Source organism: Scyliorhinus torazame, chromosome 10 (genome assembly GCF_047496885.1).
Source record: "Scyliorhinus torazame isolate Kashiwa2021f chromosome 10, sScyTor2.1, whole genome shotgun sequence".
Lineage (NCBI taxonomy): Eukaryota > Metazoa > Chordata > Chondrichthyes > Carcharhiniformes > Scyliorhinidae > Scyliorhinus > Scyliorhinus torazame.
In genome coordinates this window covers 225,081,736-225,107,388 of record NC_092716.1, presented here as the reverse complement: position 1 = coordinate 225,107,388, position 25,653 = coordinate 225,081,736, and the positions used below count along the sequence as shown (strand labels likewise).

Sequence of the window (25,653 nt, the reverse complement as noted above, 5' to 3'; positions counted from 1 at the left end):
GAATACTCCAACAATATGCTGCAAAAATATAGATTTATATTACTGGTTTGGGGAGCAACCAGCATTAAGGGGCAACATTATTGTCCCAGTTTTCTGTCTTGATATCATCGCCAAAGGATTAGGTTCAGCCACTCGGGCAGTCGTCTTCACGTTGGTATCAGTTGCTGCCACATTCTGAAAATGGGGGGAGATATTCAGTTGACTGTGGAGAATGAGTAAAACTAAAGTAGAGGAATAAGATCTGCTTTGAAAATTTGGAAAACATTATAAACAGTCTCTGTAATTTGTGTTTTGATTGCAATCAGTCCAAGTTACCAAAAGAATTTGTTTGTGTTATGATTCTCATGACCTAATTATATAGTGGGAAGGGTTTTCATAATATTTACACTCAACATTCTGAACATGAAACCGTACATTTACAATGAAGTCTGCAAATGGAATTTATTTAATGACAACATATTCAACTGCTTCTGGGGTTTGGTCATTTCATATCCATGCGAAAAAATAATCATTCTTTTATCTCGGAAGAGACTGCTATTTACAAGATTCTGGGACACAGATGTTCCAAGGTAGCTATTTCAGCAAGCTATGCCTGGTGGATCAAGGTTTCACTGGCTAATTTTATACCGTAGTTTCAAATCATGGTTTATCCCTGGTACTGTGCTGTGTTTTCTTTTAATAATTTTGCCTAATTGGGTAGGAATTTATATTAATGCAGCTTCCTACATCACAACAGAGACTAAACTGCAAAAGTGTTTGATTGGTTATAAAGTGTGTTAGGCCATCCTGAGGCTGTGAAAGATGATTATAGTTTTTTAAAAAATGGATGTTACTTCAGAAACTTATGCAATGTAGCGATGATTATACACCAGTTCATGGTTGAAATAATTGGAAGCTTATCTGATTGTCATGATGGTGAATGGCCACATGCATCTCATTAGATCATAGTTGATCCATGAGATACAGTGTTTGATGTGAGTTGAATAAACTGATGTCAGATTCACTCTCTTCATTCATCCAATCGTGGTATTGCATTGAGCTCAGATGGGCTGACTTTGCTGGCCTGATCAACATGCTCTCCAAGCTGAGTCCTTGGGTGGGGTCTCCGGTCTCCGACGCCGAAATCGTGTTTGGCTATCGGCCCGAGAATCCCCGTTGGCGGGGAGAACGGGGCCGCTGCAGCTTTTGCGGCGCACCGATCCCTACAAGTACGTCGCATCCCGTCAGAGCAGCCTCAGGACGTCACCTGAGGCCCTCCCCCGATGGGCCGGGTTCCGGACAGGGTGGGCCACTCATGCTATTTTTTTCAGGAACCCGGCGAGTGCCGTTCAGCACCGGTCCTCTCAAACAGGGGCCAGGCATTTGTGGGGGCCCCCAGGGGATTGGAGGCCGCCAGCCCCATGCCCTTTGGGCAGAGTGGTGTCCTGGCACTGGTGCCACCTGTGCACCCTGGCTGTACCGGCCTGGCACCCTGGCAGTGTCAGCCTGGGTGCCAGCCTGGCATTGCCAAGGTGTCCAGGTGGCACTGCCAACCTGCAAGCTGTCATTTCATGCGTGGGTGTTGGAGGGTGGGGGTGGGGTGGGCGCGGAGACGCTCCCAAGGTGCGTTCATGCTGGGGGGTGGGTTCGGTGTTGCTTCGGTGGCCTCCGAGATTGGGACACCATTTAAAAATGGTTCCGATGGGCAGAGCTCCTCAGTGTACAAAACAGGTCGATGTGCGGCCTCGTTTGCGAGTTCCCCGCTGAGGCGCGTTATGCAATGCAAGTTGTGTTGTATAGCCATGTCTTTCTCAGCACTGCGAGCACCGGGAAACACACGGTTAAATGTTTCTCGCTGCCGAGGCTGCACTTGGAGGGATTTCCTGAATCGGCAGTGGCTCCTCGCAGATCAGTGTGCTATTTTGACCGGCAGCCCCGATCTTCCACCCACCCACCCCCCACCTTTCAGGCTCCCCCTCTCATTTGATCTCCCCTCACCAACCCCCTACTTGGCAAGGCTCCTTCCCCCTGGTCCTCACCACTGGCAGTGCCAACCTGGCACCTGGGCACCCTGGCACTGCCATCCTGGTACCCTGGCAGTGCCCCTGGCACCATTGCAATGCTATCTGCCCACCCTGGCAGTACCTGGGCAGCACTGTCAACGTGCCCAGGCACCAGGGGAATGCCAGGATGCCACCCTGTCTTGTGCCCGACCACTTGGGGGTCTCCAGTGGCCTTGGACACTCCCCCAGGTGCCGTTACGACCGTTCCATGGTTTGTGTGGACCAGTACTAAACGGCACATTGGCAAAGTCTCCCAGGCATGGCCGTTAAGTCCCAGGGGCCGGGTGAATCCGACATCCCGGTATTTAAATGGGCCGTAAGGCTCGCTTAAATATTCGGGTTCGAGTGACCTGGTAGATAGAAAACCCACGAGCACCCTCCAACTGGCTGCTTTTAAAGGAAGAGTAGCTTGAAGGAACTAGATGCCAACCACATATCGGGTTCCCCAGGCACAAATCACCCTTTCCAGTCAGAGGAGTTCTAGGGGCCAGTGAGCCAAATGAGCTGCTTCAGCCAGTTTATTAGCACCACCTTCTTACAAAGTAACATAAGGGAGCTTTGGCTCTTGCAGGCATGTCGTCATCACTGGCCTGCTCCTGACTTCTGTTGTCACTGTGTGGGAAAAAGAACATGTTCCAGTTGCCAGGCCTCTCCACCCCTCCCTCCAACTTAACATATTGGACACATAAAAAGAATTGCATGTGCAGTAGTAGATTGCTATAGGTCACACCACTTTTTAAGTCAATTGCGACAAAATGTGAAGCACGTCTTTTAAAACATACTATAAAAATATTTAGAACATGCTCCTGTGTCCCGTAACCTTTCTAACTCCAAGGGCAGTTCAGCTGGGGAATTTCCAGACAAGCTGTGTTCCTGGAATAGGCTGCAATAGCCCCTCTAAAATATTCCACTTTATGTCGGAAATATTGGCACGACCACAGATGCAATGCCTGTTGTAACTTGAATATTTACAATTTTCTTCTGTTTCTTGGTTTAAATTTAAACATAAAGTTGAGAAAAATATTTGGAATAAAGTACGGTCGATTTTCCCATTCTGACACCTGGGGTGGGATTTTTCCGGTCGCGTCCGCCCCCAGACCGGAAATTGTCGGCCTTGTGTGCCGGATGGGATTTATCCTAAGATTCTCTGGGAAGCTAGGGAGGAGATTGCAGAGCCTTTGGCTTTGATCTTTAAGTCATCTTTGTCAACAGGAATAGTGCCAGAAGACTGGAGGATAGCAAATGTTGTCCCCTTGTTCAAGAAGGGGAGTAGAGACAACTCCGGTAACTATAGACCAGTGAGCCTTACTTCTGTTGTGGGCAAAATCTTGGAAAGGTTTATAAGAGATAGGGTGTATAATCATCTGGAAAGGAATAATTTGATTAGAGATAGTCAACGCGGTTTTGTGAAGGGTAGGTCGTGCCTCACAAACCTTATTGAGTTCTTTGAGAAGGTGACCAAACAGGTGGATGAGGGTAAAGCAGTTGATGTGGTGTATATGGATTTCCGTAAAGCGTTTGATAAGGTTCCCCACGGTAGGCTACTGCAGATATTACGGAAGCATGGGATTCAGGGAGATTTAGCAGTTTGGATCAGAAATTGGCTAGCTGGAAGAAGACAAAGGGTGATGGTTGATGGGAAGTGTTCAGACTGGAGTCCAGTTACTAGTGGTGTACCACAAGGATCTGTTTTGGGGCCACTGCTGTTTGTCATTTTTATAAATGACCTGGAGGAGGGCGTAGAAGGATGGGTGAGTAAATTTGCAGATGACACTAAAGTCGGTGGAGTTGTGGACAGTGCGGAAGGATGTTACAAGTTACAGAGGGACATAGATAAGCTGCAGCGCTGGGCTGAGAGGTGGCAAATGGAGTTTAATGCAGAAAAATGTGAGGTGATTCATTTTGGAAGGAATAACAGGAAGATAGAGTTCTGGGCTAATGGTAAGATTCTTGGCAGTGTGGATGAGCAGAGAGATCTCGGTGTCCAGGTACATAGATCCCTGAAAGTTGCCACTCAGGTTGAGAGGGTTGTTAAGAAGGCGTACGGTGTGTTAGCTTTTATTGGTAGAGGGATTGAGTTTTGGAGCCATGAGGTCATGTTGCAGCTGTACAAAACTCTGGTGTGGCCGCATTTGGAGTATTGCGTGCAATTCTGGCCGCCGCATTATAGTAAGGATGTGGAAGCATTGGAAAGGGTGCAGAGGAGATTTACCAGGATGTTGCCTGGTATGGAGGGAAGATCTTATGAAGAAAGGCTGAGGGACTTGAGGCTGTTTTCGTTAGAGAGAAGAAGGTTAAGAGGTGACTTAATTGAGGCATACAAGATGATCAGAGGATTGGATAGGGTGGACAGTGAGAGCCTTTTTCCTCGGATGGTGATGTCCAGCACGAGGGGACATAGCTTTAAATTGAGGGGAGATAGATATAAGACAGATGTCAGAGGTAGGTTCTTTACTCAGAGTAGTAAGGGTGTGGAATGCCCTGCCTGCAACAGTAGTGGACTCGCCAACACTAAGGGCATTCAAATGGTCATTGGATAGACATATGGACAATAAGGGAATAGTGTAGATGGGCTTTAGAGTGGTTTCACAGGTCGGCGCAACATCGAGGGCCGAAGGGCCTGTACTGCGCTGTAATGTTCTATGTTCTATGTTAAATGGTCCGCCAGATTTTCTTTTTTTTAAAAAAATATATTTATTCAAATTTTTCAACAAATTTTCAACAAAACCCCCCCCTCAACAAAAATAAAGAAACAAGAACACAACAATCAGAAATTATACATTGGATTTCCCCCATATACAATAACCTCCCATATAACATTTAAAAACACAAATAGGGAACCTCCCCCGCCCTTGGGCTGCTGCTGCTGCTGACCTCCTCCTAACGCTCCGCGAGATAGTCTAGGAACGGTTGCCACCGCCTGAGGAACCCTTGCACAGACCGTCACAAGGCAAACTTTATCCTCTCCAGCTTGATGAACCCTGCCATGTCATTGATCCAGGCTTCCACACTAGGGGGCTTCGCATCGTTCCATGGGAGCAAAATCCTCCGCCGGTCTACCAGGGACGCAAAGGCCAGAATACCGGCCTCTTTCGCCTCCTGCACTCCCGGCTCGTCCACTACCCCAAATAAAGCCAAACCCCAGCTCGGCATGACCTGGGCGTTCACCACCTAGGACACAGTACCCGCAAAACCCCTCCAAAACCCATCTAGCGCCGGGCACGACCAGAACATATGGACGTGATTTGCCGGGCTCCCCGAGCACCTCCCACATCTGTCCTCCACCCCAAAGAACCTACTCAACCTCGCCCCTGTCATATGCGCTCTGTGAGTAACTTTGAACTGTATTAGACTGAGCCTGGCGCAAGAGGAGGAAGAATTAACGCTACTCAGGGCATCAGCCCACAGACCCTCATCTATCTCCTCCCCAAGCTACTCCTCCCACTTGCCCTTTAACTCCTCCACCGAGGCCGCCTCCTCTTCCTTCAGCTCCTGGTAAATTGCCGAAAGCTTGCCTTCTCCAACCCATACACCCGAAATCACCCTGTCCTGAATCCCACGTGCCGGAAGCAGCGGGAATTCCCTCACCTGCTGCCTCACAAACACCCTCACTTGCATGTACCTGAAAGCGCTTCCTGGGGGTAGCCCAAACGTCTCCTCCAGCGCCCCTAGGCTCGCAAACGTCCCATCGATGAACAGGTCCCCCATTCTTCTAATCCCTGCCCGATGCCAGCTCCGAAACCCCCCATCCATCCTTCCCGGGAAGAACCGATGATTCTCCCGAATCGGGGACCACACCGAGGCTCCCACCTCGTCCCTATGTCGCCTCCACTGCCCCCAGATCTTCAGCGTCGCCGCCACCACCGGACTCGTGGTGTACCTTGTCGGCGAGAGCGGCAGCGGTGCCGTCACCAGCGCCCTCAGGCTCGTGCCCACACAGGACGCCATCTCTAGCCTCTTCCACGCCGCCCCCTCTCCCTCCATTACCCACTTACGGATCATCGCCACATTTGCTGCCCAATAATAGCCACATAGATTCGGCAGCGCCAGCCCCCCCTGTCCCTGCTACGCTCCAGAAACACCCTCTTCACCCTCGGGTTCTTATTCGCCCACACAAATCCCATGATGCTCCTGCTTACCCGTTTGAAAAAGGCCTTGGGGATCATAAAGGAAAGGCACTGGAACACAAAGAGAAACCTCGGGAGGACCATCATTTTGACCAACTGCACCCTACCCGCTACTGAGAGTAGCAGCATATCCCATCTTTTAAAATCCTCCTCCATCTGCTCCACCAACCGCATCAAATTGAGCTTGTGCAGGGCCCCCCAACTCCTAGCTACTTGGATCCCTAGGTACCGAAAGCTCCGTTCCGCCCTCTTCAGCGGCAGCTCGTCTATCCCCCTTCCTGGTCCCCTGAATGCACCACAAAGAGCTCACTCTTCCCTACGTTGAGTTTATACCCCGAAAAGTCCCCAAACTCCCTAAGGATCCGCATGACGTCCGCCATCCCCTCCACTGGATCCGCAACATACAACAACAGGTCATCGGCATACAACGACACCCGGTGTTCCTCTGCCCCCCGGACCAGTCCCCTCCATTTCCTGGACTCCCTCAGTACCATGGCCAGTGGCTCAATTGCCAGTGCAAACAACAAGGGGGACAGGGGGCACCCCTGCCTCGTTCCCCGGTACAGCTGAAAGTACTCCGACCTCCGCCGGTTCGTAACCACACTCGCCACTGGGGCTCTATATAGCAGCCTGACCCAACTGATGAACCCCTCCCCGAACCCAAACCTCCGCAACACTTCCCAAAGATACTCCCACTCCACCGATCAAAGGCCTTCTCCGCGTCCATAGCTGCCACTACCTCTGCTTCATAATCACATTGCGGAGCCTCCGCACATTTGTATTTAGCTGCCTACCCTTCACAAATCCTGTCTTGTCCTCATGAATCACCCCCGGGACACAGTCCTCAATTCTCGTAGCCAGCACCTTCGCCAGCATTGAGGAGCGAGATCGATCTATACGACCCACATTGCAATGGATCCTTGTCCCGCTTCAAGATCAAAGAAATCAGCGCCCTGGACATTGCCAGGGGCAAGGATCCCCCTCCCTCGCCTTATTAAACATCCTCACTAGCAACAGGCCCAGCAGGTCCACGTATTTCGTGTAGAATTCAACTGGGAAACCATCCGGCCCCGGGGACTTCCCCGCCTGCATGCTCCCCAATCCTTTAACCAGCTCCTCCAGCCCAATCGGCGCCCCCAAACCAGCCACCTCCTCCTCCTCCCCCCTCGGGAACCTCAGCTGATCTAGGAATCGTCGCATCCCCTCCCCCCCCCCCCCGCTGGGGGCTCAGACCTGTACAGATCCCCACAGAAGTCCCTAAATACCTTGTTTATTCTCATTGCACTCCGCACCGTATTCCCCTCTCCATCCCTAACTCCACCAATCTCCCTCGCTGCCTCCCTCTTACGACGCTGATGTGCCAGCATCCGACTCGCCTTCTCCCCATACTCATACGTCGCCCCCTGCACTTTCCTCCACTGTGCCTCTGCTTTCCCCGTGGTCAACAGGTCGAATTCCGTCTGGGGGGTCTGTCGCTCCCTAAGTAGCCCCTCCTTGGGGGGGCCTCTGCATACCTCTTGACTACCCTTAAAATCTCCCCCACGAACCTCTCCCTCTCCCTCCCCTCTCTCTTCTCCCTGTGGGCCCTAATGGAAATTAGCTCTCCCCTGACCACCGCCTTCAACGCCTACCAGACTACCCCCACCTGCACCTCCCCGTTGTCGTTGGCCTCCAAATATCTTTCAATACACCCCCGCATCCGCCCGCACATCCCCTCATCCGCCAACAGTCCCACATCAAGGCGCCACAGCGGGCGCTGGTCCCTCTCCTCTCCCAACTCCAGCTCCACCCACTGCGGGGTGGTGGTCCCAGATGGCTCTGGCCGAATATTCTATTCCCTCCACTTTCGGGATTAGCGCCCTACTCAAAATGAAAAAATCTATCCGGGAGTAGGCTCTATGGACGTGGGAAAAGAAGGAAAATTCCCTGGCCAGCGGCCTGGCAAACCTCCATGGATCCACTCCCACCATCTGGTCCATAAACCCCCTGAGCACCTTGGCCGCAGCCGGCCTCTTACCCGTCCTGGGCCTAGAACGGTCCAGTGCTGGGTCCAGCACCGTGTTAAAGTCCCCCCCCCCCATTATCAAGCTTCCTACCTCCAGATCTGGAATCCGACCCAGCATGCGTTTCATAAATCCGGCATCATCCCAATTCGGGGCATATACGTTCACCAGTACCACCTGCAACCTACCACTCACCATCACATATCGACCTCCATGATCCACTACAATATTCAGTGCCTCAATATTCAGACACCCGTTTCCTCACCAGTATTTGAACCCCTCTGTTCTTCGCATCCAGCCCTGAATGAAAGACCTGCCCTACCCATCCCTTTCTCAGCCTAACCTGATCTGCCACCTTCAGATGTGTCTCCTGGAGCATAACCACATCTGCCTTCAGTCCCTTTAAGTGCACAAACACCCGGGCCCTCTTGACCGGCCCGTTCAGGCCCCTCACGTTCCAAGTTATCAGCCGGATCGGGGGGCTACTCGTCCCCCACGACCCCCGCCGACTAGCCATCTCCTTTTCTAGGCCAGCCATGTGCCCGCGTCTCCCGCACCCTCCAGTCCCCCAGGCGGCGGACCCCCGCCCCAACTACCTCTCCTACTTCCAGCTCCCCTTTGGCCAATGCAGCAGCAACCCAGTTCGTCCCCCTCCCCTCCGCTAGATCCTCATCTAGCCATTTTGCTCCCCACATGACACTCCCATAAGTCTGCTGACCCCGGCCTCTCCCACCATTCCATCGACCCCCCAGTTTGAGAATCCCCCGACCCCATGACAGTCAGTGTGCACTCCCTCCAGCACCGCCCTTTCTCCCCCCCCCCCCCCCCCCCCGGCCCCGCCCCCCCTTCCCTAACGCGGGAAAAAGCCCGCGCTTTCCTGAGCCGGCCCCGCCCCCTCTGGCGCAGCTCCTTTTTGCGGCCTTACCCCAACCCCCCATCCCCGGGCCTCCACCCCCCTCTTCCTCCGTGGGGCCCTGCCCCTCCAACACCGACGCCCACACTCTCCCACAGCCCCCACATCAAATCCATTCACCCATCCCCACCCAGCACCAAAACAAAAAGAACATTCCCCAAACGCAGCAAACACAGTAAACATCCCCCGCGACAAACCCTCAATTTGAGTTCAACTTTTCAGTCTGTATAAAGTTCCATCCTGCATCGGGCGTTTCAAAATAGTGGTGCCGATCTTGGAACGTGACCCACAATAGCGCTGGCTGCAGCATCCCGAACTTCACCCCCTTCCGATGGAGCGCCTTAGCCCGGTTGAAACCAGCCCTCTTCTTAGCCACCTCCGCACTCCAGTCCTGGTAAATTCAGATCTCCGTGTTCTCACACCTGCTGCACGCTCTTTTTTGGCCCATCTCAGGACGCACTCTCTGCCCATAAAGCGGTGGGACCTCACCACTACAGCCCTTGGTGGCTCGTTGGCTTTGGGTCTCCTTGCCAGGACCCGATGAGCCCGATGAGCCAGCTCAAGGGGCCTTGGCAAAGCTCCCGCGCCCATCAGCGAATTGAGCATTGTGCTCATATATGCCCCGGCATCGGGCCCCTCCACTTCTTCAGGGAGACCCAGAATCCGAAGATTCTTCCTCCTCGACCCATTCTCCAGGCCCTCGAATTTTTCCACCCACCTCTTGTGCAGCGCCTCATGCACCTCCACCTTCACCGCCAGGCCCAAGATCTCGTCCTCGGTCTCCGAGGCCTTTTGCCGCACCTCCCGGATCGCCGCCCCTTGGGCCTTCTGGGTCTCCACAAGCTTCTCAATCGCCGCCTTCATTGGTGCCAGCATTTCTGTCCTCAGCTCCTCAAAGCAGCGTTTAAGAAACTCGTGCTTCTCCTGTGACCACTGTGCCCACGCTGCTTGGTCTCCACCCGCCGCCATCTTGCTTTTCCTCCCTCTCACTTTTCGCTGCACCCGGATCACTTTTTTAACCGCTCCACTCCTGGTCCAATCCATATAATGTCGGGGGGACCTTGCTGTCACCGTCCCACACTGGAAGCCGTCAAACAATTGCCGTTGGGGCCCCTCTGAAGAGCCCAAAAGTCCGTTCCCGGCGGGAGCTGCCGAACGTGCGACCTACCTAGGCATAGCCGCAACCGGAAGCATCCGCCAGATTTTCTGTCCTACCCACCCCATGAGGACTCCCACGGTGGGTGGGACTGGAAATTTACCCCTTGCTTATTTTGGACTACCTCATGTGGAAACATAAATTTTCCTTCATCATTTCCTTTGCATTCCCAAACTAGTCGACAAAGTGGGAGTCTCAAGACAATAGACATTTGCTTGAACATCTGAATTTACAAATGTACAAATTAGGGTCAGGAGTAGGACACTCGGTCCCTCGAGCCTGGCCCGCCATTCACTTAGATCATGACCGATCTGATTGTAACATCAACCACATATTCCAACCTACTCCCGATAACCTTTCACCCCTGATAACCCCCTTGTCAAGCTCATATCTGTCACTGCACTGACATACTGGTAAGGGAGCGATCGCTTCTGCAGAATTAATTTCAGATCATCCGTCACTTCAGTTGATTTTGTAAGAGTAATGTTTTCAATATTTTTTGACTTCGTGTCAAAAGACCTTGGGCAGGATTCTCCATCCCACCCCACACGTTTTCTGGTTCGACGTGCCCCCGCTGGCAAGGGATCCTCTGTCCCGTGAGCAGGCTAATGGGGTTTCCCATTGTGTGCACCACCACGCCGTCGGGAAATCCGCAGGTGTAAGTGTGCTGCGGGGGAAATGGAGGGTCCCACCGACAGAGAATCAAACCCCAGGCATATCTTGAACATTTGCAATGGATAGGATGATTTTTTTTAAAGTTGCAGAAATTATAATTCATTTCATGATTGATTTGTTCTGATGCCCCCACTCCAAACTCAGTTTTCCAGCGACCGACTCCATTCCTCTCATTTAATTAAAACACAAATAAATTTAGAGTACCCAATTTCTTTATCCCAATTAAAAGGCAATTTAGCGTGGCCAATCCACCTACCCTGCACATCTTTGGGTTGTGGGGGTGAGACCCAAGCAGACATGGGGAGAATGTGCAAACTCCTCCCCGTGGCCGGGATCGAACCCGTGTCCTGGGCGCCGTGAGGCAGCAGCGCTAACCACTGCACCACCGTGCGTCCATTCCTCTCCTTGGTAACAGTATGAGATTAAGCAAGTTTGTTCACAATCTTGGTATCACATCGATCCTGAGGTGAGCTTCTGACCTAATTCATGCCATCACTAAGACTGCCTATTTTCACCTCCATAACATCACACAACTTTGCCCCTGTCCTAGCTCATCTGCTGTTGAAATCCTCATTTATACCTTTGTTACCTCGAGAATATTCCAAGACACACCATGCTGGTCTCCCACATTCTAGCGTCCATAAACTTGGGGTCATCCAAACCTCTACTGCGAGTTGAGGCACAATTGGGCTCTGTGTGCCCTTGTGCATTTTCCAAGGCAACTCCACTGCCGATCAAAGTTTACTTGCCGGCCCATCAGATCGCTCTTCTCAATCAGTATAACTTGCTGTTCCCTTTATGATTGATATTCTTGCAAATCTGTCCTGATGAGTGGAAGATGAAAAGCTTCAGCAGCATGTCTCTTTTTCAGCTATACTCAAGTTCTGTATTACCAATCGGCCAATTTGTTTTATAATGTTCCTGTGAAGAGCCTTGTGGTCTTTTGTTACATTCAAAGGTGCTAATAAAGATTTAGAAACCAGCTAAGATCAACTACATCTTTACAGATGAAGATGGGGCAGATTTTAATTTTTAGCAGAATGATCGTTGATCACATGATTTGCCGACAATTTCTCAATTATTCTTCCTCCTCTCCCCAGTGTCTCATTGTTTTGATTCATGTAGTTAAGATATGGTGATTGAACAAGGAGGTTGAATAAATCCAACCAACATATTACACAAATATTTACATTTGTGCTGAATTGTCATGGTTCATGGACTCATTTACAAATACTATTTTCTTCCAGCAGCAATGCGGAGAGTCACTGAAACTCATTTGAGTGATGGCCCTTGCAAATGAAACCTTGGCCAGAGAATTAGAATCCATTTTCTTAATAAATTGGTGCTAAAGGAAATGTGTAGGCTTCCACCCGCTTTACCTCTATCCAAATGGGTATTTTAATCTCGTCTTAATTCATGAAAACCCAAGAAGAGTGACAGAAAGAATGAGCCGTTTGCATTTTTGTAAAGTCAGAAACAAAATGCACTTATTTTAGACAGCATTTTTTGAGATTTTTAGGCAGCCGCTTGATAAGTGTAAGAAATAAGTTGTTTTGCATTGATGCGGTAGCGTAAACAACCCCTGTATCCAAATATGAGGGCGTATGAGGCAGTGGATTGGTGTTTCAACACAATGTGACACAAGGTAGTAGGTTATGGTTTCAGGCCGACAGCTTCCCAGAGAGAAGCTCCGAATGAAGTGTTGCGTGAAAAATATTTTTTTCTCACATCACGTTTGCTTCTTTTGCAAATCACTTTAAATCTGTGCATGCCCACTCTAGATCCATTCACGAGAGGGAACAGTTTCCCCCTATCTAATCTGTCCAGCCCCTCACGATTTTGAACATCTCTGTCAAACCTCCAAGGAGAGAACAGTCCCAACCTCTCCAATCTATATTCATAACTGAACCATTATTGTAAACCTCTTCCGCACTCTCTTCAATGCCATCATATCCAATATCACTTTCTGTACAAAACTCTGGTGCGGCTGCATTTGGAGTATTGCGTGCAATTCTGGTCGCCGCATTATAGGAAGGATGTGGAAGCATTGGAAAGGGTGCAGAGGAGATTTACCAGGATGTTGCCTGGTATGGAGGGAAGATCTTATGAGGAAAGGCTGAGGGACTTGAGGCTGTTTTCGTTAGAGAGAAGAAGGTTAAGAGGTGACTTAATTGAGGCATACAAGATGATCAGAGGATTGGATAGGGTGGACAGTGAGAGCCTTTTTCCTCGGATGGTGATGTCTAGCACGAGGGGACATAGCTTTAAATTGAGGGGAGATAGATATAAGACCGATGTCAGCTTTAAATTGAGGGGAGATAGATATCAGAGGTAGGTTCTTTACTCGGAGAGTAGTAAGGGTGTGGAATGCCCTGCCTGCAACAGTAGTGGACTCGCCAACACTAAGGGCATTCAAATGGTCATTGGATAGACATATGGACGATAAGGGAATAGTGTAGATGGGCTTTAGAGTGGTTTCACAGGTCGGCACAACATCGAAGGCCGAAGGGCCTGTACTGCGCTGTAATGTTCTATGTTCTATCCTTCCTATAGTGTGGCATCCAGAACTGTACACAGTACTCCAGCTAAGGTATAATTAGTGTCTGTTATAAGTTCAGTATAACCTCATTTCTCTTGTGCTCTATGCCCCTCTTAATAAAGCTCAGGATACTATATGCTTTATGAACTGTTCTCTCAAACTATCCTGTTACCTTCAATGATAGAACATAGAACAAAAGTGATCTATGCACACATCCACCCAGGTCCCAATGCTCCAACACGCCCTTAAGAATTGTATCCCTTATTGTATTAATAATAATAATTTTCATTGTCACAAGTAGGCTTACATTAACACTGCAATTAAGTTACTGTGAAAAGTTCCTAATCGCCACATTCTGGCACCTGTTCGGGAACACGGAGGGAGAATTCAGAATGTCCAATTCACCTCACAGCATGCCTTTCGGGACTTGTGGGAGGAAACCGGAGCACCTGAAGGAAACCCACGCAGGCTCAGGGAGAACGTGCAGACTCCGCACAGACAGTGACCCAAGCCGGGAATCGAACCTGGGACCCTGGCGCTGTGAAGCAACAGTGCCAACCACTGTGCTACCGTGCCGCTCTATTGTCCGGCCATGTTCTTCCTACCAAACTGCATCACCTCACACGTCTCCGCATTGAATTTCTTCTGCTGCCTATCTGCCCACTCCACCAACTTGTCTATGTCCTTTTGAAGTTCTCCACTGTCCTCACAGTTTACAACACTTCCAGGTTTCGTGTCATCCAGAAACTTTGAAACTGTCGCCTGCACACCAAGATCATTAATATGTACCAGAAAAAGCAAGGGTCACAAAACCAATCCCTAGAGAACTCCACTGCAAACCTTCCATCAGCCCAAAAAATAGCCATTGACCATTGCTCTCTGTGTCATATTACTCAGCCAATTCTGTATCCCCATTGCTATTGTCCTTTTGATTCCATGAGTTATAAATGTTCAAGCAGACACCACAGGGAAAAGAGGAGGACCAATGAGGGATTCATCCCAAATCATACATTTCACATTGTACGAATTGGATGAATCATAAGGCAAGCATCTGGGGGCCTCCAAACCCCTGGGAGACCCCCACGAGTGCCGTTCCGTCTGATTCTCGTTTGTGGGACTAGCCGTCTCGCTCTAATATTCAGATTTGCTAAAAAGTGATCCCGCCCACAATGAGCGGGATTTACATTGTCGCACCTCACAAGATTGTGTTCGATCTCGCGAGGCGTTGCAAGCCGGGTAGATCCCGGGAGTGGGGTCTCCTGGCTTTTATCGGCCACGCTGTGCTGAGGCACGCTGCTTTTCGGGTGCAGCGTGGCCGTTCGATCATGTCCTCTGCCTATATTAACTTCGGAGAAGAGGTAATCAAATTCACGCTTAGCAAGAGCAGGGTCGTTGCATGGAGAAAGTAATGAATAGGTCACATGTGATCTTTACAGCATCTGTGGATCCCTTTACAAATATATCCATTGTGCTTCTGTGCCAAATTTTGTCTGACTACACTCCTTTGAAGCAACTGTTTTACCATGTTATAGTTGCTGTACAAATTCTAGTTCTTTTTGTTTTTTTCTTTCAAACACTAGTGCAGTTAATTGCAATTCCTATGTACCAATTGTCATTCAATTCTTTCCATCCATTCCCATGATTCCTAGCTAATGGAAGATAATTTGTCAAATGGGACAATTTCATCTCCCTCACAATGAACAAGTTTGTCATGTTGGTGGTGATCCAGTATTATCCACTGAGTTTAGGTTAATGAAATGTCTCTTTCCTCTGCAGGTGACCAGGAATACTAAGGGGCGAGATAAGGATGACTGCCAACAAAAATGCCAGCGCCAATCACACAGCTGGAGCAACTAAAGTAGCTCGTGACACAAGCACCAGGTGGGCAATGTATTCAGACTGTTTACCTCGGCTTCTTAAATTTCTTTATCTTCAGCTCCTTATCCAAGCTCCTTAAGGGCAAGTTCCACAAAGTTTTGCATTGCCCCCTGCAAAGTGTTCCAGCGAACTGCCAGAATACCTGTCTGAATTTATGGGCTATATTCTTTGTAATTACTATTTGCTTGCTGTAGCATTGTACTCTCATGGCCCCAGTAGCTCAGGACCATGGCCATTTTTGCAGAATTTGATCAACCTATTCCCCCAATAAAAGCTGACCTGAACACACAAGATTTCCTGAAAACAGTATCAGGACAGAAATTGTGCTGTAATCACCGTCTGAAGAAAGGTAGACACTAAACGCAGACACAGGGAGGCAAGATCCAAAACTACAAGAACAGCCAGTACTATGAAAACAGCAAATTCCAGAGTCGGCACAACAAAACAAAATACAGAGACAAAGCCATAATTGAAGAAGAATTATCAAAGTTTTCCTTGAAATGCAGAAAATCCGAAAGATAGCAAACGACAGCAGTGACCTCACTGTTTAGTGCCCATACAAATCAACGGCACACAAAACTGGCTGCGAAACCTAACTTTTTTTGGATATAAGTCAGAACGATTAATGATTGACAACATGGGGTCGAATTCCTCACCCACATGTCGGGCTGCCACCTGCCTGGACTCTGGTGGGCTGCATGTAAATTCCTCAAATATGGATCATCCAATGACAGTCTTATCTTTAAAACATAAATCAATTTTTGACCCTTGTTTCTTTTTTTAAATTTCTTAAATTTTCACTAGCAGCAAAGTCAATGTCAGTCAAGACCCCTAGTCATACCCTTGTCATGTTCACGGTCTACCCTTTACCTGGCAGCCTCTGTGTTAAACAGGACATTGCCAGCTCTGAATATGACACTAGCCACTGAAGTTCTTTTTTGAAAAAGCTACTTGATGAACCCACAAACAACAGAAAATAAACCAACAAGAACAGGCGATGACTTATCAGAGACAGTAAATTGGCACATACTCCTGCAATTTCTATTTTTAAATACATATTTTATTCAAGGCATTTTCATGGAAACAGATAAAAGCAGAACAACAACCATACAACATTATAAACAACCAATACCACCCCCCTCCCCTAATAGGGCCCACTTCTCATGTCCCCTTCCCCATTCCCTTCTCCACGCTGACCCCTCAAACCTCCTTGAAGAAATCAATAAACAGCTTCCACCTCCAGATGAGCCCATCCACCGACTCCCCTCAAGACGAACTTGACCTTCTCCAGCCTCAGGAATTCCACCAGGTCGCTCACCCACACCTCCGCTTTCGGCAGCTCTGAGTCCCGCTACCTGAGCAAAATCCGTCTCGGGGCCATCAGGGGTGCATAGGCCAAAACACCGGCCTCTCTCAACCCCCGCACTCTCGGATTTTCCAACACCCCAAATATCGCCATCTCTGAACTGGGGGGCCACCTCGACTCCCAGCACCTCAGACATTGTGTCCACAAACCCCTGCCAGAAACCCTTCAGTTTTGGACACGCCCAGAACATGTGGATGTGATTCGCGGGCCTCCCTGCACATCGGCCGCACCCATCCTCCACCCCCTCAAAGAACCTACTCATCCTTGCTATTGTCATATATGCCCTATGGATTACCTCAAACTGAATGTGGCTTAGCCTCGCACACGATGAAAACTCATTCACCCTCCGCAGGGTGACTGCTCACGTCACAGCCCCCACCTCCCCTCCCAGCTACTCCTGCAATTTCCGATCAATTTACTATGGGTTCGCGATAAGTCAAAGGCTAGAATGAGGGAAGTTAAAGAAAAGCACAGAACATCGTGAAGAGAGAACCATGACACGAAAAGCACATAGATACATGGAATACTCAACAGCATGGACACAATAGCAGAACATAGCTATCGAGTGTTGTCAGACCAAAATATAAACAAGCATAAACAAGGATCAGAGAAATATTTAATCTCTGCAGAAAACCGTAACAGTGGCCAACAGAAAAAAAAAGACACAAACCAATCAATTTATGGAGGAAGAAGCAGACTAAAATGGCAGAAACATGGATAATAATGCACTCCTGCTTCATATACAGGAAAGACTAATCAAATGTAACAACGTATCTCAAACAGTTAATAATTATCACGTGAACCTTGAGACGAGATGAAAGTTGAGAACAGTTTATTATTTCTTCTTAGAGTACATACAGCGAGGTTCATGGGACTGGCCTTACTCTATTTAAACCCCCTTCTCTAAACAGCTGCAGCCATGGTCGGTGATGTGAATGCCTGTGCTCAGTATGTCGTGATGACGGGGGGAAGGGAATTATTGCAGCAAGTGATTTGTTAATGTACATCTGCTCAGTAACAGGCATTTTCACTGTCTCAGGGACCCCTTGTGTGAAATTACAGTGTTCAGGCAGAAAATTGAGTTACACAGTTAAGTGCAGAAATATGCTGGTTTTGTTGTGCTGTACCAAATTGCTCGCTTAGCGATAATTTCCACACGGGGAGATTAACAACGGTAACACAGTTGCTGCAAGTTTAATGCATAGCATTAACAGATAGTTTGCAGAAAAGATGCAATCAGTGTAAAATAAACTGCGAGGATATGTTGAAATGGTAACCTGAGTTATGGCATAAGCATGAACAAATTATTTTTCACCAAATAGAAATGTTAGTATATGCAAGTTAACAAACATTTAGCAGGAAAATTCATTTAATTCCACCAAACGTTACCAGACAAACATTTGCTCATTGAACGACATACCCCCCACCCTGCAGACGATCTTAAAGATATTTTTATTATGAAAAAGAACAAATTTGTACATTATGTAGGTTTTTATATCATCAGAATGCACCCAAGTGCTTCACAGTCAATTAATTACTTCTGAAGTGTAGTTACTGATGTTCGTAGGCAAAAGCATCCAATTTGCACTGAATGTTCCACAACCAGCAAATGAAGTAAAGGACTAAGTAATTTGTTTTCTGTGGTGTTGGTTGATTAGGATAGCAAAAGAAAATGCCTTGATTGTTTTCAAACAGGATCATTTCTACCTACTTGAGTAGGTGGATGAACATGGGAACATGCTTTAACATCTGAATTTCAAGATGGCATCCCAGAGAAAACAGCACTTCCTCAGTATTGAATGGGCAGGACGGTGAGGCAGTTTGATAAAGACAACCACCTCCTTTTTCTCTTGGCTATAAGGATCTGATGTGCTTTTGCCCATGGTATACAACTAAATGGGTGATGCACTATCAATTATGACGAGACGAGAGTAGAATGGAATCGAGGCTTTATTACACCGAGATGTGTGGCCTCCTATAGCAGCTGATGAAATGGCTGCTGTTCGGAGAGCACACACATTTATACTCCGCCTACTGGGCAGAGCCAGCAGGCAGGGATCTACCCCCGTACCTGTAGTACAGGGGTCTTACCGTAATACCCATTTATACAATATAATACAACAGTGGTGACTACCATGTAATAAATTGATGCACTATCAATTACGACGAGACGAGAGTAGAATGTAATCGAGACTTTATTACACAGATGTGTGGCCTCCTACAGCAGCTGATGAAATGGCTGCTGTTCGGAGAGCACACACATTTATACTCCGCCTACTGGGCGGAGCCAGCAGGTAGGGATCTACCCCCGTACCTGTAGTACAGGGGCCTTAACGTAATACCCATATATACAATATAATACAACAGTGGTGACTACCACAATGGGCAATCATAGTTAGAAGCATAGAGGTGTGGTTAGTGTGTAGAATTGCAAAAAACGCTTTTTTAAGCCTCAGAATTAAGCTGGTGGAAAACAAAGGGATGTTTTCCCCACTTTTCTCGGTATGATGAGTTGAAAAATCCATTCCATAGTTTTGCAGAATTAACAGCCCAAACCTCAATGGACACAAAAGCATCACGGGTTCCAATGCTCGGCTGAGGTATAGTGATTCTTACAACACAACTGCAGAACAGTCAAGTATGGTTATGTGCTCCGTGATTCAGGATCATTTATTTCCATGCTGACTTGTTTGATACAGTGCGGGCACTTAAGTAGAGCTTAATTTAGATTACAGTCTTTCGGATTGTTCAAGTCACATCTTTGAAATGGGTACATCGCTTCAACTTTTTAATAATAATCTTTATTGTCACAAGAAGGCTTACGTTAACACTGCAATGAAGTTACTGTGAAAAGCCCCCAGTCGCCACATTCCGGTGTCTGTTCGGGTACACGGAGGGAGAATTCAGAATGTCCAAATTATCTAATAGCACGTCTTTCGGGACTTGTGGGAGGAAACAAGAGGAATCCCACACAGACACAGGGAGAACGTGCAGACTCCGCACAGACAGTGACCCAAGCCGGGAATCGAACCTGGGACCCTGGCGCGGTGAAGCAACACTGCTAACCACTATGCTACCCTACTGCCCTGATATATGGGATTTTTTTTTTTTTTAACAGGGTTTATGTCAAACACCACTCAGTGCTTGTGAATTCAGTACATTGACCCAACTCCGGATGGACATTCCATTTATTTCTAAAAGATGAATTAACGGCAAAGACCTGTGTTGTCAGGAATATTGTACTCGTAAGAAAGAAATTGTCCTTGACAAACATCCAGGATGTCAGGTCACAACCGCTTAATGAAAAGCCTGTAAAGTTGCAATCATGATGGTAGCATCTGACACGTTCTTATTGTAAGATCATTTTTGTTGGTTTCGGCAATGGAAACTTATTCCAAATACTTTGTGAAAGAATGCTGTGCTATTGACAGCATTGTTGTAAAATGGAGATGAACTCAAGTTTTCTGGCCACACAGCACTGTGATTGCTGCAGGCCAGACAGAAACCCCTGCATGCCTGTCAAAACCTTCAGAGATCCACATGAGTTTCCCAAAGTCTGATCTTTATTGGCGAACTATAGCCCTGTTTTGTGTTTCCCCAGCAACCTCTTGTATTGGCGAAGCTTGAGACCCCTCAGTTTGGTTCCGACTTTGTTAGCCAGTGTTTTTAGTACACATGTAACTATTACAGATTTTGAGCTGTTATAGTCCTGATCGAATGGCACATTTGCACCACTCTCTGACATGAACTAAAACTTTGCTCAGGCCCAGAAATTAAACAACATCTACAGCAGATATTGGAAACCTTGAATGGTGAGACGGTAATTGAACTGAGGGTTCCAACACTGTCGTAAGATCGAGGTTTGCAACCTTTGATTTAACCGAGGGACCTGTCATGTTTCTCATTGTTTTCCCCCTGACTCCCCTCTGCACGCCCTACAGCATATTGTAATAGTGTGAATTTGAACTTTTCCTGCAACCCAGTTTTCTTACTTTTGTGGGGTGTGTGGCTGGATACCCACCATCAAAGGAATCTGCGCTGCGAGACAATGATTAGTCTTAGATGAATCAAACGTTGGTGATGTGTGGATAAAGTAGGACTTTTACACACCGACCCAGAAAATTATGAAAAGAACTGGCCATTAGCTTTGTAAACGTTAATACATTCACCCAAAAGCTGAAAACAACAGGTACCCTCTCCATTCCTCAAATTATATTAAATAAATAAACGGAAGTACATACAGGGCAGCATGGTGACACAGTGGTTAGCACTGCTGTCTCACAGCACCAGGGAACTGGGTTCAATTCCGGCCACGGGTGACTGTCTGTGTGAAGTTTGCATGTTCTCCCTGTGTCTGCATGGGTTTCCTCCGGGTGCTCCGGTTCCCTCCCACAGTCCAAAGGTGTGCAGGCTAGGTGGATTGGCCATGCTAAATTGCCCTTAAGTGTCCAAAGATTAGGTGGGGCTACGGGAATTGGGCAGGGGATTGGTCCTAGGTACGGTGCTCTTTCGGAGGGTCGGTGCAGACTTGATGGACTGAATGATCTCCTTCTGCACTGTAGAGATTCTATAATTCTGTGAAAAGGTGGAGGAACGGGCTTCCGGTAGCAGCCATGGAGAGTGGTCGCACACAGGGCAGCTCCAGTTCGAAGGCGTTGGTTTGAGCTGCTTTTACCGAAAGTGGGGTAGATTCAGCAGGAAAGTGTCGCAGACGGTATGGGGAAGAAGATCCCCCCATGAGTGGCATGTCTACTGGCTACCAGACCCAATAAAAAACAATAAAGGACTTGGCCAAGGAACTGGAGGAGGCCTGTGTGCAGCAACAATTGTGAAGATGGCGGAGGCGGAAGGGTCGACACCAGTGGGAAAGCCCCAGATGGAGCAGTTGATGACGTAAATCAGAGAAGAGTTCCGCCAGCAAAGAAAAGAGTTGCGTGGACTAGTCAAAGACCATTGAGGGATCAGTAGCACCCTGAGAGCATTGCTGGAATGAGTGGAGAAATGCCTCGAGGCAGATATGGCGGGATTCTCCGCTATCCGGCGGGGCGGGCCGTACCAGCGGCAAGAAGTGGTGTGAACCACTCCGGTGCCGGGCCACCCGGAAGGTACGGAATCCTCCGCACCTTCAGAGGCTAGGCTGGCGCCGGCGGGGTTAGCGCCGAAGGGCCTCCGCCGGCCGGCGCGGGTTAGTGCGCGGGAGGGCCAGCGTGTTCTGCCGTGATCCCAGCGCATGCGCAGGGGGGGTCCTCTCCGCGCCGGCCATGGCGGACCGTTACAGCGGCTGGCGTGGAGGGAAAGAGTGCCCCCACGGCACAGGCCTGCCCGCAGATCGGTGGGCCCTAATCGCGGGCCAAGCCACCAGATCCCCCCGCGCTCCCCGAGGACTCCGCAGGCCGCCCACAGAGCCAGGTCCTGCCGGTAAGGACCTTGTTTGATTTACGCTGGCGGGACTGGCCGAAAACGGGCGGCCACTCGGCCCATCGCAGCGCTGGAGAATCCGGCAGCTGGCGTCGGTGCAGCGGGGCGGGATTCATGCTGCCCCCCGGCGATTCTCCGGCACGGCAGGGGCTCGGAGAATCTCGCCCAAGGGATATGGAGATGGAGGGTGGGGTCCACAGGCAGCCGTTCGCAAAGACCAAGGAGGAATGGTGGGGATAGGTGTGGAGGAGTTTGTAGGAGGGGCCTTCGGGCAGGAGCTGCCATGCTGACAGGCAATGTGGTGAATGGAGGTGTGGTGGGGGAATCTGCCGTGGTGGGTGGCCAGCGATGTGGAGGGTGGACGGGGAGGGGCAGGGGGTGGGCTGGGGAGGGGTGAATGTAACATGGCAGAGTGGAGTGTTGTCATGGACGGAGAAGGTGACCATCTGGGATGGGCACGGATCAGGGCAAAATTAAAGGCGGAAAAATCAGGATGTTGGCAGACGGTAGAGGGGACTGGAGGCATAAACCTCTGGTAAGAATTGTAACATGGAATGTCTGGGGACTGAATGGGCCGGTTAAGAAGTCTCAGGTCTTTGCGCACCTGAGGAGTTTGAAGGCGTGACTGGTCTTTCTGCAGGAGACGCATCTCTGAGTGAAGGACCAGGTCAGGTTGTGGAAGGGATGGGTGGGTCATGTATTTCACTCAAAGTCACCTGGGGTGGCTATGTTGCTGAGCAAATGTTTGTAGGGGCCAAAGAAGTATGGGACCCGGGGAGGAAGGTATGTGATAGTGAGCAGGGTGTTGGAGGAGATGCCAGTGGTGCTAGTGAATGTATATGCGCCAAATTGGGATGATGTAGAGTTTGCGAAGGGGTTGCTGGGAGCAATCCCGGACCTAGACACACAACAGTTGACTATAGGATGGGGCGATTTCAACTGTGTGCTGGAACGAGGGTGAGCAGGCCGAGCCCTAAGTCAATGGGAAGGTTCAGGATGGTGAAGTAGCTGGGAGAGTTTATGGAACACATGGGATGGTGGTCCCGTGGAGGTTTAGGAACCGGGGGAGGGGCTGGAGGGGGGGGGGGGCGCGGGGGGGGGGGGGAGTACTCCTTCTCGCACGTGTATAAGATATACTCCAAAATTGATTTTTTTTTTGTGCTGAGTCGAGCGGTGTTGATCAACGGGCTAGACTTCCATTTGGGTGGGGAGCGCGCTCCAGGACCAGGAAGGTCCCATCGACAACTCCGGAAGGGGCTTCAACTTTTGACCCTCGGGTGAAGACTGGCTAATCCCCGACCCGGGAGAGGGTCCAACCTTCTAACCCCTGTGGGTGCATCCCGGGTGGTCCAATCAAGGCCATGCATTAGTGTTCCGACCCCTGACACTGTCAGGGGTCCATATGTGGCAATCCCTAACCCCAGCATATATCTGATGCCTGCCTCCTGGATGTGATGGGATGCCTATTCTCGATCATTCAGAAGAAAAATGTGGATTACGAGTGAGGAAAGGATCAGCGCCAAATTCAGTGTTACCCAGGAAGTATTAACTACTGTTACTCAAGGCTCAAGCTCGTACATGATGACTTATCATAAGGTGAAATCCTGAACTACAGCCAGTGATAATAGTGCTATATTTCAAGAAGGTGATTATGAAAAAAAGTAAAATTAATTAAATTGCTCCCAACAGGAGTGTTTCTCCACCACCTGCTTCTGGAAAGGCCTGTACAAAGCATACTTTCGAGGCCGGTAGCATTCCAGAGAAGAACACAAACAATATTGTGATAAGAGGGAGCCTTGCTGCTTCCCGACAGCTTCAACCAGGGGTGAATTCCTTTCTAAAATTCTATGGAAATAGGGAGTTAGTAGATATGTGTCTTTGTAAAAAATCCATTCAAGACATCCTTAATACTCATTAATAACGTAACTCCTGATATTTGTTGCTCAGCTCAACTAACTGCACCCTAAGTTTATTGTCAGTACTCAATCACAACCTTTATTTTTTTCCACATTGTGAAATGCGCATTTTCATTGATGGACAACTACATTCTAAATAAGTTGATAATATTAAAGGTCCTTACAGAACTTGTTCAGTACGTTTTTCATACCGCTACTGCTTCTTTCTTTTAGTACTGTTGCTGCAAAGTCACTCAGACCTGTCACTGGGAAGATAGTGAAGGAAATAGATATGCAATACCTAGGGCTGGATTCTCCGGTCGCCGACTCCAAAATCGCGAACGGCCGGAGAATCCAAATTCCCGATGAAATCGGGGGAGGCGCCATTTTCCTGATACTCCGCCCCGTCATAAGCGGCGAACTCTAGGAGTACGTTGCGCCATGTATCGACGACCTCAGGCCGATGGCTGAGGCCCGCCCCCCGATGCTCCGCACCCGACCAGCCGAGTTCCCGACGGTGGGGGACAAGTGTCGTCTCACCCCTCAGGAACGCGGCATGGCGGCTGCGGACTCAGTCCAGCACCGCCACAGTCAGGGGAGGGCCGATCCGCGGGCAGGGGGGGACATATTCTGGGCTGGGGGCCGGGGCGTGCGAGCCGGCCAAAGGGTGGGACTATTTTGTGGGCCGGGTCCCCAAGCGGCCTCCACCAGGAAGCACGGCACTGCCGCTGCAGGCCGCCGCCGTGTGAATGCGCGGCCACGGACCCGGCAATTCTCCAGGCCGTATCGGCAGCTAGAGCCGGGTGCCCTACGCCGTCTCCCTGCTAGCCCCCAGCAAAACGGGGAAACAGTGGCCGTTTTGCGGCAGTTTGCCTGGCGTAAAACACCACCGTCCCCACGCCGGTGTGGGGACATGGTCCCAGAATTGGAGAATCCAGCCCCTGTTCAATGGCGAATACCCCTCCAGAGTTGGGACTCAGTCATGTTGTTGGAGACAAAGTAGGGGGAACTTTACGCTGCACCTTTAACATACTTACCTAAAGGCTGATGTTAAGGATGCCTGCGCTTTAGCACTTTAGATGGTTAGCATGTTTACCTTGATAAGTGCAAAGCACCAGCTAAAAGAACATTCTTAATGGAACTTATGCTTGCAATTTTCTTCATCCCGAGCATTAATACTGCTGATTTGTGCTAATATGTCACTCAACCATCCTTTCCGAAAGTGTTGTTGTGCAGCAATGCTCTTGTATCCATACTCACAATACCAAACAATTTGATTGTTCTTGCATCACTCTGTGAAATTAAGCCCAAAGAATTTACAGTTACAATCCTTAGACTGGAAGGACTGAGGTTGGTCATTGCAGCCAGTGCAATAATAAGGCCATTAACAAATTGACCAAAGTCCCTCCTCCTGTTAAAAACACTGATTTCTCCTGGGAATTGGGTTTGTGAACGTTCATATAATCATAGAATTTACAGTGCAGAAGGAGGCCATTCGGCCGGTCTACACTGGCTCTTGGAAAGAGCACCCCATTTAAGACCACATATCTACCCTATACCCGTAATCCAGTAACCCCCACTTCACCTTTTTGGACACTAAGGGCAATTTAGCATCACCAATCCACCTAACCTGCACATCTT

At 49.1% G+C, this 25,653-nt stretch overlaps 1 protein-coding gene across 7 annotated transcripts in view; it reads left to right on the top strand.

Annotated features, from left to right (window-relative positions):
• dennd2b (DENN domain containing 2B) overlaps nt 1–25,653 on the top strand; it is a 570,638-nt gene that overhangs the window by 268,825 nt on the left and 276,160 nt on the right. For all 7 annotated transcript variants that reach the window (XM_072466472.1, XM_072466475.1, XM_072466473.1 and 4 more), the window contains one exon: nt 15,232–15,336. In XM_072466472.1, coding sequence (XP_072322573.1) covers nt 15,263–15,336 — 74 coding nt within the window. In that variant the 5' untranslated portion in view covers nt 15,232–15,262. The remainder of the gene's footprint in view (nt 1–15,231; nt 15,337–25,653) is intronic.